Raw genomic sequence first — 16,822 nt, forward strand, 5'->3', positions numbered from 1 at the left:
TAATCCTGACCTATGACCTACGAATTATGAATTATTATACTGACTGTCGCTGCTGGATAGAAAGTTGAGTCATTATCATGCCGAGGCTTCGTTTTTCATATGTATAAAACTTAAATTGATAGGATCTTGAGATATCTGTGTTTGAAAAAGATGAGACAGACAAAATTCAGTTCTGCCCGAAAATGTTGACTTTGAAATTATAAATAGAGTTAAGTCCTGAGCCGTTTTTAACAAAATGAATATGAATAAGCGACTATTGTATGAGCTTGAGAAATTAAAAAAAGAACACATGTGTTTTGAAATCGTTCAAAACAGGCAGGTCAAGTGTAAAATTAAAAAAAAAAAACTGTTACAGGGTTATTTTCAGTTTTCATATTTCGGAAAAGTATAAATAGACATCTGAGGGGGATTCAAAAGTTAGTATGTAACTGCTTAAAAAGTGTGGAACTATTAAAACATGCTGATGAATTAGTCTCTTATTTTTGAGAAATGCCTCAAATAGTGAACTGCGGCTTTATTTTTATTTTTATGGGTAATCTTTAAATAATTCCTAAAAATGAATTAACATACCAATTCAATCTATTTAGTGATACTGACATTACGTCCATATGTCTGTAGCGATGCGGTAAGTTTTCAATGAACATAATAAAGAAAACAAGACCTTTACAAGTTTCTTTACCGAACAAAAGGCTAACTACGAGATCGAAGCATTGAAAGGCACACGAGTGAGTATGGGAGAAGGACCACATTGGAAGTACCCGAACTTATACTATGTCGATATGGGTACTGGTGAAGTGGCGCGATATGATTCCATAACCGGGAGGACCCACAAATGTCAAATAAGTAGGTATTGTACAATAACAAAACTAACCTAACCTAACTAAACTTAAAGGTAAGTCTACTACATTACTCCATTGACGTAGACTCCGCTTACGCGATTACAGTCCAACCACCAATAGCGTTCACTCATTGCTCTTCTCGTAGTTTGGCGCCAGTTGAAAATGCCCAGTAAAACAACATGGCTCTCCACGGAGCTCTCTTTCCTACAGAGTGGCGGTGTTCTCCTTCCACCAGCGTGTATCGCATCGAACATTTTCAAAGCTGGAGTGATTTCATCCATTTGGACGATTTGGTCTAGTCCCCGTAGCCGCTATCTTTTTATTCGCCGAATTATATCAATATCGTTGTATAACTCGTGCATCTTATCATTCCAACATCTGCGGCTTACGCGATCTGCTATGTTCAAAGGACCATAAATCTGCCGAAAAGTCTTTTTTTTCGAAAATTCCTAGTCGAGTCTCATCGGATGTCGACATCGTTCACGTTTTTGCCCCACATAGCAGGGCGGGAATAATGAGCGATTTACATAGTTTGGTTTTGGTTCGTTGAGAGAGGTCTTTATCATAAGGTGGCCTTCTAATTTTAGCACATCTTCAAACGGATGTTTGTAGGCTACCCAGGTGATACTTGGTCTAACATCGGAAGTGGTCAGATTCTTGACCCATATCTAAAAGAATTTCTGGCCACTCCCAGGAGAAAAGTAAGATATAAAAAACTTTGAAGTAGAATAATCACAATGTTCTTCGCCTGTTAAAATATCTAAACTAGGTTAGGATAGATGGGTGATCCTTCAGCATGGCGTAGGGATCCTAGACCTAGACTGTTATGTTCAGACCTTTGTGAAACCAGACAAAAAAACTCATGTGGTTAGATATTAGCTAACGACAATGTATCCTGGACGTATCAAAAATCTGCTTAGGTGTTTTATTTCTATTTTGGCCATTTCACCTGGTGTTTGGTGATGGTGTCTAGTTAGGACTCCTATAACCATTGAAAGGTGACCCTTGCTGAGAGCGAAGAGTTCCCTAGACCTCTTGCAACTTACCCTAGGCCAGAAGGATATTGCGACTGCACAGGTGACTAACGTTTGCTTGGTCTGAAGCCCAACACTCCAGCAGTGAACGGTAGCTCCTACCCGTAGGTATTGAGACTGAAGTAAATGTCATAGAAAGCACATCAGCCTTACAGTTTCCCGCAAAATCCGGTATGTATACTGTGGTAACAAGTTTTTAAGGTGTCTTGAGTCTTCAGGAACTGATATTTTTTGTAAAGTCCCTCATAAAAAAAGTCCAAATGAAAATGTCAACGGAAAGTAAGAAAATACCACCCCACCACATATGATTACTTCCAATACTTTATTTCCCATTATTGAATTATCCAATCCACAGCAAATCACCGAAAAGTTTCCTTTATTATACCATATAAAAACTCCGACAAACTATTTGCTGTTGGTCTCAATCGGCTTGCCGCACAAATTTACTGGGATGGCTACGCCACGAAGTGTCAGGTCGTTAAGAAGTTGTTTGAAGTTGAGACAGAGAATCCACGTGGCAACAGCAAATGTCTAAACGATGCGAAATGTGATGCCAAAGGACGCCTCTTTACCGGCACAGTTGATTGTGATTTCGGCACTACGGGCGTTAGTGATCGAAGTTTGTATAAATTCGCTAACGGTAAACTAGAACGGATTTTAGCCAATGTAAATCTCTCGAATGGCATGGCTTGGAATTATAAACGCAGAGAGTACTATTACGTGGATAGTGGCAGAAATAATATCATACGCTTCGATTACGATTTGAAAACTGGGCGTACAGGTAGGTCACGATCATAATCTCAATTGTAGTCTATGTATATCTCTTTTCTTGCAGTAAATCCAAAAGTCGTTTTTCACCTGGATGTAAGTGAGTTCACACCCAATAACAGCGGTTGGATAATCATGGACGGCATGACCATAGACACGTCCGGTTATCTCTATGTTGTTGTACACGGCAGCACCAAAATATTAAAAATTTGCACCAGGTAATAATTCTCGCTGTTCAATAAATATTTACACATTAATTTGCACCTGAATTTGCACTTGTATTCACACACTCCCTTCAACTTATCTCTCCATACATATCACCTCAGGAAATGGAGAATAGTCGAACGTATTGAAATACCTTGCAGTTCAATATCGTCTGCGACCTTTGGCGGCGCCAAGTACAATGAACTTTATGTAACATCTGTAGATGCGGAAAATGCAACAACAACTTGTGGCAAGATCTTTCGAATTAAGGGTCTCAACGCTCGCGGAGAGCTCAATGAACCGATAAATTTTTAATGCACAAAAAATGTAACTGATTACGAGATTAATAAAGCAATAAGAAAGTATGGATGAATGTTTACGTTATGTTCTAGATATAGGGAAGGTTCTTTCACTGCTGCAGAGTTCATGCTCATCACAGCTTTAACGTACTCTCGTATTGACGAAACAGCAGAAGAGCAATTAGAGGTTTTTTACCTTGAACTGGTTCATTTAAGTTTGTCCCAGAAGGAAACGTCGGTGACCCTATGATGTATATACATATACATATAAATGATGAGTATGATGAACTGACTCGATTTAGCTATGTACGTCTGTCCCATTTTTTATATACACAAATTTGTTCCGAAGTTTTTGAGAATCGATCTGAAATTTTGCACACGTCATTTTTTCCCCGAGAAGCTGCTTCTTTGTCGGAACCGGATATCGAGCCATTATATAAGATCCAGCAGCCATACAATCTGAACAATCAAACTCAAGTTTTTGTGTAGGAAAACTTTTTTATTTGACAAGATATCAACAGAACAGATTTATTGTTCAGATCGGACCAAAGTAGCATTTAACCGCCATTCAAAATCGAGCAACATCAAGTTAAAGTTCTTATACACTTTTTTGCTATAAAAAATGTAGCTGTAAAGGGTATTCTAGTTTCGGTGCAATTGAGCTTAATATATTTTTTTCGTTATTAAATTGCTCAGAGGATCACTTAGAGTCACATTAGATAAGTAAATGAAGATTGCACCGCAACCTAGGGTCTATTGTGCCCTCAGAGTCAAATTAACAGATGGTTATTGTTTTTCGAAAGAAGATCAATGTGGACATACAATTTTTTGATAAAAACTAATGTTAGATATTCCAAACTAATTTTTGGGATATCTTGTAATTCTTCAGGAGCCAAAAAATCGCCACAAGTATTATGTATTTAGAGGCCAGTGAAAGGTTTAAACCTCATATATACATATTTAGTACCAAATGACAGAATGTCCAGTATTTTCTTGACAAGATCTATTGGAAATCTTGCGTACGACGATTCTGGTGGTCAAGCGGCTTCTGTTCTTACGTTGATTTGAGGTTGTGAGGATGTAAACCGACGCCACAGAGATGATCAACGCTTGAGAACGACGTGTTAGAGACTGAATTAATATTCTCAACACTACGGGCACTTCTTTGTCTCACTGGCACATTTTATACTGTGCCTGTGAATTAAAATTTTTCCACTAGACGCTCAATTGTTGATCTGACAGGACCATTATGATGACCATAAATTCTACGTAGCGCTTTTAAAGTTGAGGCCACTAACTCCAAATTTTAGTAGTAAATTTTAATATTTTTGACTCGTTGCTGGATCGTATATCTTTCCATGATGAAATGGTAAAGCTTCTTTTTCTTCTTAATTGGCGTAGACACCGCTTACGCGATTATAGCCGAGTTAACAACAGCGGGCCAGTCGTTTCTTCTTTTCGCTACGTGGCGCCAATTGGATATTCCAAGCGTAGCCAGGTCCTTCTCCACTTGGTCCTTCCAACGGAGTGGAGGTCTTCCTCTTCCTCTGCTTCCCCGGCGGGTACTGCGTCGAATACTTTCAGAGCTGGAGTGTTTTCGTCCATCCGGACAACATGACCTAGCCAGCGTAGCCGCTGTCTTTTCATTCGCTGAACTATGTCAATGTCGTCGTATATCTCGTACAGCTCATCGTTCCATCGAATGCGATATTCGCCGTGGCCAACGCGCAAAGGACCATAAATCTTTCGCAGAACCTTTCTCTCGAAAACTCGTAACGTCGACTCATCAGTTGCTGTCATCGTCCAAGCCTCTGCACCATATAGCAGGGCGGGAATTATGAGCTACTTATAGAGTTTGGCTTTGGTAAAGCCATGGTAAAGCTTAGTGAAGAGAAATGTCAAAAGAGCGGGAAAAATATGGCGTCGTATGCTGTCCCTATTGGTCTACTTTTGTAGCGTCCTTATTGAAAACCCCGTTACTTATATTCTACTTATATTGAAATTCAAAATGGGTTCGAAGATAAATAAGCATAGTAATGGTTCGATTACGTCCATTTTTTGGCTGAACTAAGATTCGGTTATATCATGTTTTGCACCGCAACTTATTGGTTATGTTTCAAAAAACAAAATTGCTTTGGAAACTTTGCACTGCTCCATACAATCTGTCATTCACTTCACCCAATTCTTTGTTAGTACTGTTCTTTGTGCCTTGCCTTCTATTTATTGCGTACCAAAATTCTTATCTAAAAACCATTTTTGTACCTTTTTTTTATGCGTAATCGCTTGCACGAACGAAAATCTGATTCAGTAAACCAATTCGTCATTCTGATCGAATTCGAATAAAGGGTACTTTTTTAGAGTTTAGAATTTTTATTTCAAATAATTCTTATCGTCTATAAAATAAATTTCTGAGCTAATACAAGCATGCTTACGCGCAATCTAATTTTCCATACAGCAGTTATAAGCCGCGGCTGCGATGGCATCCAGCGACTTCAGCGAATTTGGTTTTTACTTTTTCGGCTCATTTTTGTTGCGCAATTCGTTAGGTTGTCAGACAGTTTTCATAAACCCACGTCTCGTTAGCAATAATGATGAGTTTGAAGAATGCACGATTGGAAGCTAGTTCGCTTAAGATTCAGATCTTTTGGTACAAGTCTAGCATTGACACGCTTCACAGTCAAAACATTAACCAAAATGTGTTGAGTCGATCCATAAGAGATGTTGAGATCCTCTGCTATCTCTCAGTTGCCAAGACGTTAATTTTTCAACAGAGTTTCTTTAACCTTTCTGATGCTATCGTCATTAATAAAGGTGGATAAACGACTCACATGAGGCAAGTTTTCGATGACTTCACAAACTTCACTAAATGCCTTTTACCACCCCAATTCTGGTTTTCGTCAGAAAGTAGGCTGCCCAAAACAAAATTTAAGCACACTCGTTGTTCAATTTTATTCCATGGTAAAAATTGCCAGATAATTTTTTCATATTGTAAACAATTGGGTGGCATGCATACTACCTATTTGATACGTGGAGATTAAACTCATAGCAACGTAAAAAATGGTCGTACCAAAATACCTAGTCAAATTTCGGATGATATTAGATTACTGTTCTTCTGTTCTTCATTATTGGCGTACACACCATTTACGCGTTTACAATAGCGCGCCAGTTGTTCTTCCTTTACGTTTTGACGCCTATTGGAGATTACAAGTGTAGCTAGGTCTTTCTCCACTTGGTCTTTCCAACTTTCTCTGCTTCCCCGGACGACATTCGGACGTTATGACCTAGCCACTGTAGCCGCTCTCTCTTAATTCGCTGAAATATGTCAAATTCGTCGTATATCTCGAAAGCTCGTCGTTCCATCGACTGTGGAATTCGGCGGTATTAAGGACCATAAATCTTCCGTAAAATCTTTCTCTCGAAAACATGTAATACCGACATCTCAGATGTTGTCATCGTCCATACCTCTGCACCACATATGTAGCAGGACGAGGATGGTGAGTGACTTGTAGAATTTGGTCTTTGTTCGTCGACAGAGAACTTTACTTCTCAACTGCCCACTCAGTCCGAAGTAGCACCTGTTGGAAAAAGTTATTCTGCGTTCGATTTCGAGCCTGGCGGTGTTGTTGGTGTTAATGCTGGTTCCAAGATAGACGAAGTTATCTACGACTTCGAAGTTATGACTGTCAACAGTGATGTGGGAGTCAAGTCGCGAATGCGACGACTGTTTGTTTGATGACAGGTGATATTTCGTGTTGCTCTCTTCCACCACCAGACCCATTTGCTTCGCTTCCTTATCCAGTCTGAAGAAAGTAGAACTAACGGCGCGATTGTTGAGGCCCATGACATCAATATTATTGATTAATATTATTATATTACCTTCTCTATTTAGTTCTGCAGCTCGAATTATTTTCGTCAGGAGTAGATTGAAAAAGTCGCACTATAGGTATTTGCATTGTCTGACACCTCGTTTGGTATCGAAGATCTCGGAGATTTCTTCCCGATCCCCACTGAGCTTTTGGTATTGCTCAAAGTCAGTTTACACAGACGTATAGGTTTGGGGATGATTACATTATTGGGACACTGATTTTTCTGGGCATGTAATTTCTGAGCATCACATCGGACTTGAATGTTCACTGAGTCTGCCTGAAGACCATCCTTTCGGTAATTTCGGTTTATGGTAAAAAAAGTTCCCAGCATAGCCGGACTTCTATGGATCTACACCGAGAACTTGTGTAAAATCATGTTATCTAGATGAAATATTTCTTAATTTGTTCCAGTCACTAGAAGTTAGTCCTTATTAAGAGAAATATTTGTATGACTTGACCGCAAAAACTCTTTCTAAGGATTCAATAGAGTTGTAGAAATAAATTTCAAGAATTCTTACATATTCCAAGGAATAATTTGCCAAAATGTTCCCAACAGAAATGTCAGAAAACAAGATTATTTGACAGTTGACATAACTGTTAAACCTCTATAGAATTTCATAGCGCAAAGAGCGGTAGCGATAGAGTTTACAACAACTTTGTTCCGTCACCTTTATTGAAGTGCTTTTGATAGCAAAATACGTTGGCTTCCGACATCCTGAATAAAAGCGCTTGAAGGCTTTCTTTACAACTGCTATGCAAGCTTTGCAATTAGTTTCATTCTTGCCGCTAAATAAGCACCCTATATATCAAACTAGGCGTTCTCAAATATTTTTCGGCGGGGTAGATAACAGTATTTTACTGTTTACGCACCAACTTTCTGCGCAACTGTGGTGTGCTTAATTTATCAACAACATTAAATCAAATAAATTCGTTCGGGCCTTAGAGCTATGAGTAGTTCTTATCTGTACCGTCAGGGTTGATAAAACTACTAACATTCAAACGACAAAAAGTGAGAATTGTCGATCAGTGCAGCGTGTTTCTAACAACATGTGGACACGCACTCGAAAATATAACACATCCATATTTACAAATATACACATACATACATACATACATATGTAGTCTCATACAGGCGTGCCAATAACCAATAAGGGGTTACTACCTGATAACTTTACCAATATTGGAATCTGTGATAAGCGTTTCTATCGGTGGTCTTTAGTTCTCATTGTCGCGCACAGAAATTGGGTTTAGACATACGTGAGTTTGAAATAAAAATATTTAAAAAAGTCATCAGTTTTTATTTAAAAGATTAATGTTGGAGTATTAAAAATTTCGATATGTTATTAAAAGTAAATATAAATAGGAAATATATATATACACAATATATATTTCAAAGCATTGTATTACAAATTACCAAAAGCGCTACAGTATATACCATATGTATAAACAACTGTGGGCAAGAAATAGCAAGACTTTTTATTTTAAATTTCGCGCGAAAACCCATTCGACATTTTCTACATTCGTATGACTCTTAGTGACATCTGAGTGAAATTATTCAACAAAGAAGCTTCATTAAATTTTGTGCGAGGAATCAAATTTTTCTTGTCGAAACGTTCAGAATGTTGGAAAAGGCCTTCGGTGATAATTTTTTGTTGCGAACAAGAGTTTTTGATTGATACAAATTATTCAAAGAAGGTCGAGAACGCGTTGACGACAAACCACGTCCAGGACCGCTATCAACTTAACTGACTATCAACACTTCAATGAAACAAAGGAATTGGCATCGTTGGGATAGCGGAAGGATCAGTGAAAACCATTTTGAACGATCATTTGGGTTTCAGAAGAGTGAAAGCACCAAAATCACTAATTTTTTTCGAAAAATATAGTCATGTTAACGTCTGTGAAACAATGCCCGCAGACCACCAGGAAGTCATGAAACGTATTATTACTGGCGATGAGTATTGGATCTATGCTTACGACCCAGAATTAGACGATCAATCAGCCGAATATCGTGGCAAAAGTGAGCCTAAGCCGAAAAAAAGACCTCGAAGCAAGTCAAAAATCAAGGATATGTGGAAAGTTTTGTTCGAATTTCTTCATACCGGCCAAACTGTCAACAAGGAATATTATTTGAGTCTTATGCTTCGTTTGCGCGAAGATATTCGTAAGATGAGGCCGGAAGCGCTTTTTTTCGCTATAAGGTTCCTGGCGCTGTCGGAACCACATATTGTCCAAGTCCATATCATTCAATTCGAACCAAAAATATTCAGTTACCAATGAGCGATAGCGATTCCCATTCACAGTAACGTGCCGATCTTGACCATCACAGACGAAGTACAGCACAATGACGCCGCCAGCCAATAAACCGCATCATACCATAATTTTTTCGGGATCCAATGTGACTCATAGAATACGTGTGGATTGCTGCCTGACCAATAACACATATTTCACTTATTGATGAAGCCATTCAGTTAGAAATGAGCCTCATCGCTGAGGATGATTTTTCGATGAAAATCCGGATCATTTTCAAGTTGTTGATTCTGGTGTACAAGCGGTTTCAGTTCTTGTGTGAATTTGATCTTGTAAGATTGTAGGCCAAGATCTTTTCGCAAAATTCGCCACTACGATGTCACAGCGATGCCCAACGCTTGAGAACGACGTGTAAGAGACTGATTTGGGTCCTTAATTTATGCGCTAGCGGCAGCAATACTCTCGACACTGCGGGCACTTCTTTGTCTCACTGACACGGGAACATTTTGTACATTGTGCCGATGGGTTCAAATTTTTCCAGTAGACGCTCAATTGTTGATCTGAAAGGACGATTATGATGACCGAATCTCGTTAGTAAATTTTAATAATTTCGACTCGTTGTTGAATCGTATATCTTTCCATGTTGAAATGGCAAAGCTTACTGAAGAGAAATGTCGAAAGAGCAGGAAAAATATGGCGTCGTTTGCTGTTCCTATCGGTCTACTTTTCTTCATATTGGAAAAACCCGATGTATACCGACAACTCTTAGTTCTCGCACTACGATAATGCACCGTCGTATACTGTATTGATTTTTCATGAGTTTTTTCAACAAATATTGTGCCGCAACCATCGTATTCGTCTGATTTAGCTCCGCGTGACTTCTGGCTATTGAAAAGGCCGCTCCTGGGAAGCCGTTTTGAAGACATTAATGGTGAATCCTTACGTGCATTGAAGCCTATTCCGGAAATTGACTTTTAAGAACTGTTCGGAGGATTGGAAAAAACGTTGGCGCTAGTGATTTTTGACCAAGGGATATTACTTTGAGGGGATGACATAGATTTTGAAGAATAAGTTAAGAATTTTAAAATTATAAACAAGTCTTACTATTTTTTGCGCATAGTAGTATATATGTATATATTATATGTATATATGGTATATTTTCTATTCTTTTTTTTTCAAATTGAAAACGGTGAGCGCATACAAAGTCTAATTGTAGTGGTTGAATTCTAACAGAAGCTTAAACCACGACGAGTCGGTCTAAAGCAAACAGTGAGCTAAACCTTGAGTTCGTGTTCGAGAAAAATACTTAAGCACGTTGAAATTAGTGCACGAAACAATTTAAATTGCTTTTTAAATAGCTTATGTAATAAAAAAATAAAAAAAAAAACAGTTTTTTAACAGAAGTTTATTCCAAGAATTTTTCTCATCACAACATAATTTTTAACAATTTACAACTCACCAAAAAATAGCAATCGTGTTACACAGTGCAAAACCGGTCAATTAAAGAATTTCAAAAAACAAAAATCCTACAGTTACATATGTGCTACGTATATATATCTACAAAGTGGGCGTGATGTCCTTCAACACATCCAAGCAAATGTACAGTAATACGCGCTGCCTGAAGTTGGCTTTGCGCACCATCATCTGCATCATATTTTTACTAACGCTCATCATTTTGGTGATCTTCACGCGCAACAATGCACGAAATACAGCCCTGCGCATGTCGAAGTTGCCGGCGCCGCAAGGCAGTGTTGTACTCTTCTGGAATGGCTTCTTCGATGACAAGCGCTGGACCTTACCGGCGGACACGCTGCATGCGCAGTGTCCACAAGTCAATTGCATTTTCACCAATCAACATGACTTTTTGCCCGCCATTGTCGATTATGCAGCGATCGTCTTTCATACGGCACGTAAATTTCCGCTTTTCAACGGCACACCAACACAACGTGCGCCCAATCAATCGTATGTCTTCGCACAACTGGAATCGCCTGAGCACACCTGGCACAATTTCCAGGCCGAGAGGAATTTCTATAATCTCACGTTGAGTTATCGCCTCGACTCCGACGTGGTGTGGAGTTATAATGTGGTAAGGACGATTGAAACGCGACAAGTTATTGCGCCCGCGCTAGATCCCATATGGCCAGCGGTGGAGGTGGCGTGGACCCAAAACGATGCGGATTTGTTATTGTTAATTGAAGGAAAGCGTAAAATGGCCGCTTGGTTTGTGTCCAACTGTAAGGTGGCCTCGAGGCGGGAGCGCTTAGTGAAGGCGCTGCAGGCGCACGTGCAAGTGGATGTGTATGGCAAATGTGGGACCTTGAGGTAAATTGTTTGTTGTGTTTGCAATGTGTCAAATAGTGTCAGTGTGTTCGTACACCCATAGGTACTCAAAGATAATAGAAACAATTGTAGAGGAGGTGAAATACTGTGTTTACAACAAGATAACAGCGAAGTTTTAATGAACTTCAATTATTTATAGTACGGTTAGTTTGCGAAGCCGAGGTGCAATCTGCTTGGATCCCCTCTGTTATCTCAAAATGTTTGCCTTTCGACGGCCTTTTCAGGCAAGGAAACAAAAAAGTCCGGGCGCCACATCTGGGCTGTAGGCCGGCTGCGGAAGCGTTGGGATGCCGTCCTTGGTTAGGTAGCTGTTCACAAGAAAGTCGGCATGAGCCGGAGCGTTGCCGTGGTGCAACTTCCAATCGGTTGCGATGTTTTGTCGTATCCGATTGACTCTTCGTTTGAGTCTCTTGAGGACTTCTTCATTAAACTTGGCGTTCACGGTTTGTCCAGGAGAAACAAATTCATGGTGGACGACGCCTTTGATGTCAAAAAAGACAATGAGCATCGTTTTCTCTTTGGACTTGCCCATTCCTCCGGTCTTCATCACCGACCTCTTCTCGACCCTCCAAAAAGGCCTGGTGCCACCGAAACACACCACTTCTTGCTAAAGCAACATCTGGCCTGCTTGATCACCGCGTGAGTGCCAATGGGATAGTGTCCAGTTAAAGCACTTATCATTGCGCCGATGTGAGTCTTGCTAAGAGCAGGCAGTTCAATTGAACTTTTACGTTCCACTCTGTGCCAGAAAGCAGTCGCAACCCCACAAGTGCTGCTTGCTGACCAACTCTTGCCCAGTAACCCCACAAGGTCTGCTTGCTGACCAACGCTTGCCCAGCTCTCGCCAGGCCCACAGATCCAGCACTCGAATGCAAGAAGACAGAGCCTTATTTATTTCCATCCTTTTGGAATCAAGGTAAGGGTGCGTTTCCTTGCAAGCTTGTTGCCTTTTTAATTTCCGATAATTCCGCTGTGGTCAGGCACCCAGACAAGTCTAATATGGAACTAACTTGATGTTACTGCCAGTGAGGTCATGCACCCCTTGACTAGCTTTGAGTTCACTATCAGCGACTTCAAGGGTTGTATAGCAGCGCTACTATCAGAGTGAATGCATGCATACCTCACTAAAAGAAGCCGCACTTCGAAGAAGTACATTTGATACTACCTTGATGTCGCCCATTTCTGTTTGAAAAGCACTACAGCGGACTGGCGGTCTGAAGCATGAGTTGATTGAGAGCTACCGACAGAAGACTCCTCCATCAGTCTTACCCTTGAGCTTCGATCCATCCGTGAAAAAGTTCACTGCACCTCTTCTTCAGAGACTCCGCGACACCCATGTAACCCTCGGAGTTTTTCTATTTTTAGTAAAGAGGAACCATATATCGGAAATATGATGATTAAATTCAAAATGGCGTTATCTAGAAGGTGTGTGATACTTTGTGGCTAATTTGACTTTTGTAGGTGAGTTGGTTAAGAAGTTATATCACTCGGAATGGATCACGTCCATGTAGCGACCAATGGTAATACGAACTTCCACAGATCAGGGATCTTATATGAAATGTCAATTATTCTTATTTTTCTTTATTTGCGTAGACACCCATTATGCGGTTTTAACCGAGTTTACAACAGCGCGGCAGTCGTTCTTATCATTGTTTGGCGTCAATTGGAGATTCCAAGTTTAGCCAGTAGAGGTCTTCCCCTTCCTCTGCTCCACCCGACGCGTACTGCGTCGAATACTCTCTGAGATGGAGTGCTTACATCCATTCGGACGACATGGCTCAGCCAGTGTAGCCGCTGTCTCTTAATTCGCTGAACTATGTCAATATCGTCGTATGTCTCGTACAGCTCATTGTTCCATCGACTGCGGTATTCGCCGTTGCCAACATGCAAAGGATCATAAATCTTCCTCAGAACATTTCTGCCGAAAACTTATAACGCCGACTCATAAGATGTTGTCATCGTCCATGCCTCTGTACTATATAGCAGGACGAGAATAATGAATTTGATCTTTGTTTGTCGAGAGAGGACTTTACTTCTCAATTGCCTACTCGGTCAAAAGTAGCATCTGTGGGCAAGAATTATTCTGCGTTGGATTTCGTGGCTGACGTTGTTGTTGATAGATGAAATTATCTACGACGAAGTTATGATTGTGAACAGTGACGTGGGAGCCTAGTCGCGAGTACGACGTTCACTACCAGACCCATTTGCTTCGCTTCTTCCAGAACTAACTTTGAAATCGACGAAGAGTTGGTGTGTGTCGATTCTCTTTTCAAGGGTCTTTTCCAAGATTTGGCGCATGGTGAATATCTGGTCGGTTGTTGATTTTCCAGGTCTAAAGCCACACTGATAAGATCCAAACAGTTTGTTGGCGGTGGACTTCGATCTTTCGCACAGTACTCTCAATAGAAACTTGTATGCGATTTTGAAAAGGCCTTTTGGTACAGATTAGGGGGTCTCCCTTTTTGTGGATTGGACAGAGCACACTTAAATTCCAATCGTTGGGCATGCTTTCGTTCGAACATATTTTGCAAAGAAGCTGATGCATGCTCCTTATCCCTTCTTCGCCGACCAGCAATCCATCGGCTCCCGCCTCTGTGTGGTTCTGCAGATGGGTAATTGGTATTCCAATTTCTGCATGGTCGGGCAATGGAACGTCTGCGCCATCGTCATCGATTGGGGAATCGGGTCAGACTTTTCTTCGACGTTTCCTACTCGGTGTTACAAGTTCGGTCTTATGACTCAAACTACATATGTTTCAACAAAAATTTATTTAAAAATATTATATTTTTTGTTTGTTAAAATAATTCCACTTTTTTCTCCTCTTACAGATGCGAACGCTTCAACAGCAGTTGCCATGAGTTGCTCGACAAAGATTATAAATTCTATTTGAGTTTTGAGAATTCGCTTTGCAAGGATTATGTAACGGAAAAGTTTTTTAACGCGCTGCAGCGACACATTGTGCCCGTGGTCTACGGAGGTGCAAATTATACGCGTTTCGCGCCACCGCACTCATACATTGATGCGCAGGACTTCAAAAACGCCTCATCACTGGCTGCATACCTCAACTACTTGAGTGAGCATCCCTACGAGTATGCCAAGTACTTTTGGTGGCGTCGCTATTACAGGGTCGAGGCTAATGAAGGCGGCCTCCAAATGCTACCATATTGCGAGTTATGTGAGCGTATTCACTCAAAACCCACCGTTAGACGTACTCAAGTCTATGAAGATATAAATGCATTTTGGAACGATAAAGTATGCACGAAAAAGGCTCGGATAGATTTTTAAGTTGAAATATGTCGATTATTTATTGTTTGTAATTTATGTATGTATTTAATTAAGAATTTTTTATAAATGGAGAAGTAAACATGCAGGCGCATGCGCAAAAACAAAAGTGCTCACTTTAAGTTTGGGACTATTTTTTTGATAAAATCTTAATTTAGAATCTTTGTATTGTTGTCGAACCGACAGCAAATATTCATCTAATAACCATGAATCGATTAAAATTGAATCATGCCAATAACTTTCTGGAATGCTGCGGAGTTGGCGGTCATTGGCCGGATAAAAGATCAGGTCCGTTGCGCGTATGTGGACCCGACTGTCGTCGGAACGGTTTTTATTCAACATAGCTGCCAGCTAAGCGATACACTGCTTTGAATCCCGAAAATAGAGTTGAATTTCTCATCCGTTTTATTGATTTTTGATAAGGCGCTTTTCCTGCAAGGCAGTCATCGGTTAAATCACCGGTTAATTACCCAACAGACACTACCAGAGATTTCTGTTGAAGTTTCTTAAAGCTGAATTTACAATTCTAAGCAGAAATCTTGCCTAACTGTAAGCACTTATCCCTTTCTTACGCAAAAGCCTCGAGTTGCACGGTATGTTTGTATCCACGCTAAGCTTTCAACTTTTTGGAGTTTCGGTAGCCACGGGTGGTTTGATGGTGTTCTTCTTTTTTCACGATTTAGTCTTTCTATCATGCCAATAACTAGTCTGCCGAAGAAATTCTAAAGTTCGTATACTTCACATTCAAAACAATTTCAAAAGCTGTTGTAATTATGCAACAGTATGAGTACCTTCCAAACATTTGATACAAAAAGAACTTTAAGCTCTTTACTGTTGATAAATTCCATAGAGACGGAACAAATTTTCTATATTCACAAAAATTATCTTTAGTAACATAAGTATGTATTCGAAAACATGGCTATTGCACTGATCTTGACTATGTATTAAAGCATATTCGTTATATTTACATGTAAATGTATATTTAGCTATTAGAGTAAGCCTCAAAAATTACACCTTGTCGACTTATAATTTTCAGAACAACTTCTCCCAACTTAGGGTTGCAAAGTTGATCGTCATAGAAGCAATAAATGCCAAAAGATCGACAAAGTATAACGCACTGCCGGCGATGTCAAAGGTTTCGAGTTGTTTTAACAGTGCTTTTGGGGGTGATGATTAAGTCTGTTGTGTCCAAGCGTGCTTAAAGTAATTCTTCATCTGAAAAACTTTATGCAACGTCAAAAATTGCTTGGACACGTTACCGTGCTCATCCGCCACCAGGTATATTACAATCCATTGATGTATTAACAACACGTCCGATGCGACGATTTGGACGAAGGCCTTGATTGAAGCCGCCACCATTACCACCGCCTCGTCCACCACCGCCACCTCCACCTGGACCACCTCCACCACCACCGGTTCCCCATCTACTCGGTCGCGTATTACTGCGCGGATTGTCATTATTCATGAAGGGAGCCATCAGTGTTCTAAAGCTGAAATGTGAACATGTGTATGTGGTCTATGAGTGCATTACACCATATTGCGAGTTCTAAGAATTTACTTACAATGTGACAGTCACAAACCAAATGCTTGTGCAAATCTCCAGCACACGCGCCACACTCCATGGTCTCCGCTCCAAGACACGACCATCTGTTGTTTTAATTAGTTTTTAATATATTTTATACACGAATATCTTAAACAATTTACCTCGGTCTATATACACCATTCTGCAATGGCGCCACAATTGCTGAGTGTTTGTCTAATTATAACAATAAATTTTGTATAATTTCAGTAAATAAATATTAACAAAAAATTTAGCACTTTGGAAAAATCAAGAATACAATTTGACGACAATGTGATATTTACAAAAAGTGACGTGTATTTTATCTGTTTTAGTTCTGGAAGAGTTCACAATAAGATGGCGCTCTTGGTTTTTTAAATAT

The 16,822-nt window shown here is 40.0% G+C and overlaps 3 protein-coding genes across 3 annotated transcripts; 2 read left to right on the plus strand and 1 right to left on the minus strand.

Annotated features, from left to right (window-relative positions):
* The first annotated feature begins 595 nt into the window (after nt 1–595).
* Nucleotides 596–3,160, plus strand: LOC120775627 (regucalcin-like). The gene is made up of 5 exons (XM_040105881.1): nt 596–625; nt 690–843; nt 2,229–2,654; nt 2,709–2,859; nt 2,968–3,160. The coding sequence occupies exons 2-5, from the start codon at nt 732–734 to the stop codon at nt 3,158–3,160; spliced, it is 882 nt and encodes a 293-aa protein (XP_039961815.1). The 5' UTR covers nt 596–625; nt 690–731.
* A 4,957-nt stretch (nt 3,161–8,117) lies between these two features.
* LOC120775798 (alpha-(1,3)-fucosyltransferase C-like) lies at nt 8,118–14,919 on the plus strand. Its single transcript, XM_040106142.1, has 3 exons — nt 8,118–8,267; nt 10,730–11,582; nt 14,429–14,919. Exons 2-3 carry the CDS (start codon nt 10,834–10,836, stop codon nt 14,883–14,885), a joined length of 1,206 nt encoding a protein of 401 aa, XP_039962076.1. The 5' UTR covers nt 8,118–8,267; nt 10,730–10,833; the 3' UTR covers nt 14,886–14,919.
* Nucleotides 14,920–15,709: 790 nt separating this feature from the next.
* LOC120775799 (glycine-rich selenoprotein-like) lies at nt 15,710–16,749 on the minus strand. The gene is made up of 3 exons (XM_040106143.1): nt 16,587–16,749; nt 16,445–16,529; nt 15,710–16,372 (listed from the first exon to the last, which is right to left on the minus strand). Exons 1-3 carry the CDS (start codon nt 16,603–16,605, stop codon nt 16,147–16,149), a joined length of 330 nt encoding a protein of 109 aa, XP_039962077.1. The 5' UTR covers nt 16,606–16,749; the 3' UTR covers nt 15,710–16,146.
* Nucleotides 16,750–16,822: the final 73 nt, after the last annotated feature.

The sequence above is a fragment of the Bactrocera tryoni genome, chromosome 4, assembly GCF_016617805.1.
Source record: "Bactrocera tryoni isolate S06 chromosome 4, CSIRO_BtryS06_freeze2, whole genome shotgun sequence".
Classification (NCBI taxonomy): domain Eukaryota; kingdom Metazoa; phylum Arthropoda; class Insecta; order Diptera; family Tephritidae; genus Bactrocera; species Bactrocera tryoni.

Bases quoted from the DNA above. Each gene is read 5' to 3' on its own strand.
- LOC120775627 (XM_040105881.1), top strand. From the start codon at position 732: ATGGGAGAAGGACCACATTGGAAGTACCCGAACTTATACTATGTCGAT. The intron at 844-2,228 runs GTAGGTATTGTA...TCCAATCCACAG, and splicing joins GACCCACAAATGTCAAATAA to CAAATCACCGAAAAGTTTCC. The intron at 2,655-2,708 runs GTAGGTCACGAT...CTTTTCTTGCAG, and splicing joins TTTGAAAACTGGGCGTACAG to TAAATCCAAAAGTCGTTTTT.
- LOC120775798 (XM_040106142.1), top strand. From the start codon at position 10,834: ATGTCCTTCAACACATCCAAGCAAATGTACAGTAATACGCGCTGCCTG. The intron at 11,583-14,428 runs GTAAATTGTTTG...CTCCTCTTACAG, and splicing joins GGCAAATGTGGGACCTTGAG to ATGCGAACGCTTCAACAGCA.
- LOC120775799 (XM_040106143.1), bottom strand. The intron at 16,373-16,444 runs GTAAGTAAATTC...TTCACATTTCAG, and splicing joins TGGTTTGTGACTGTCACATT to CTTTAGAACACTGATGGCTC.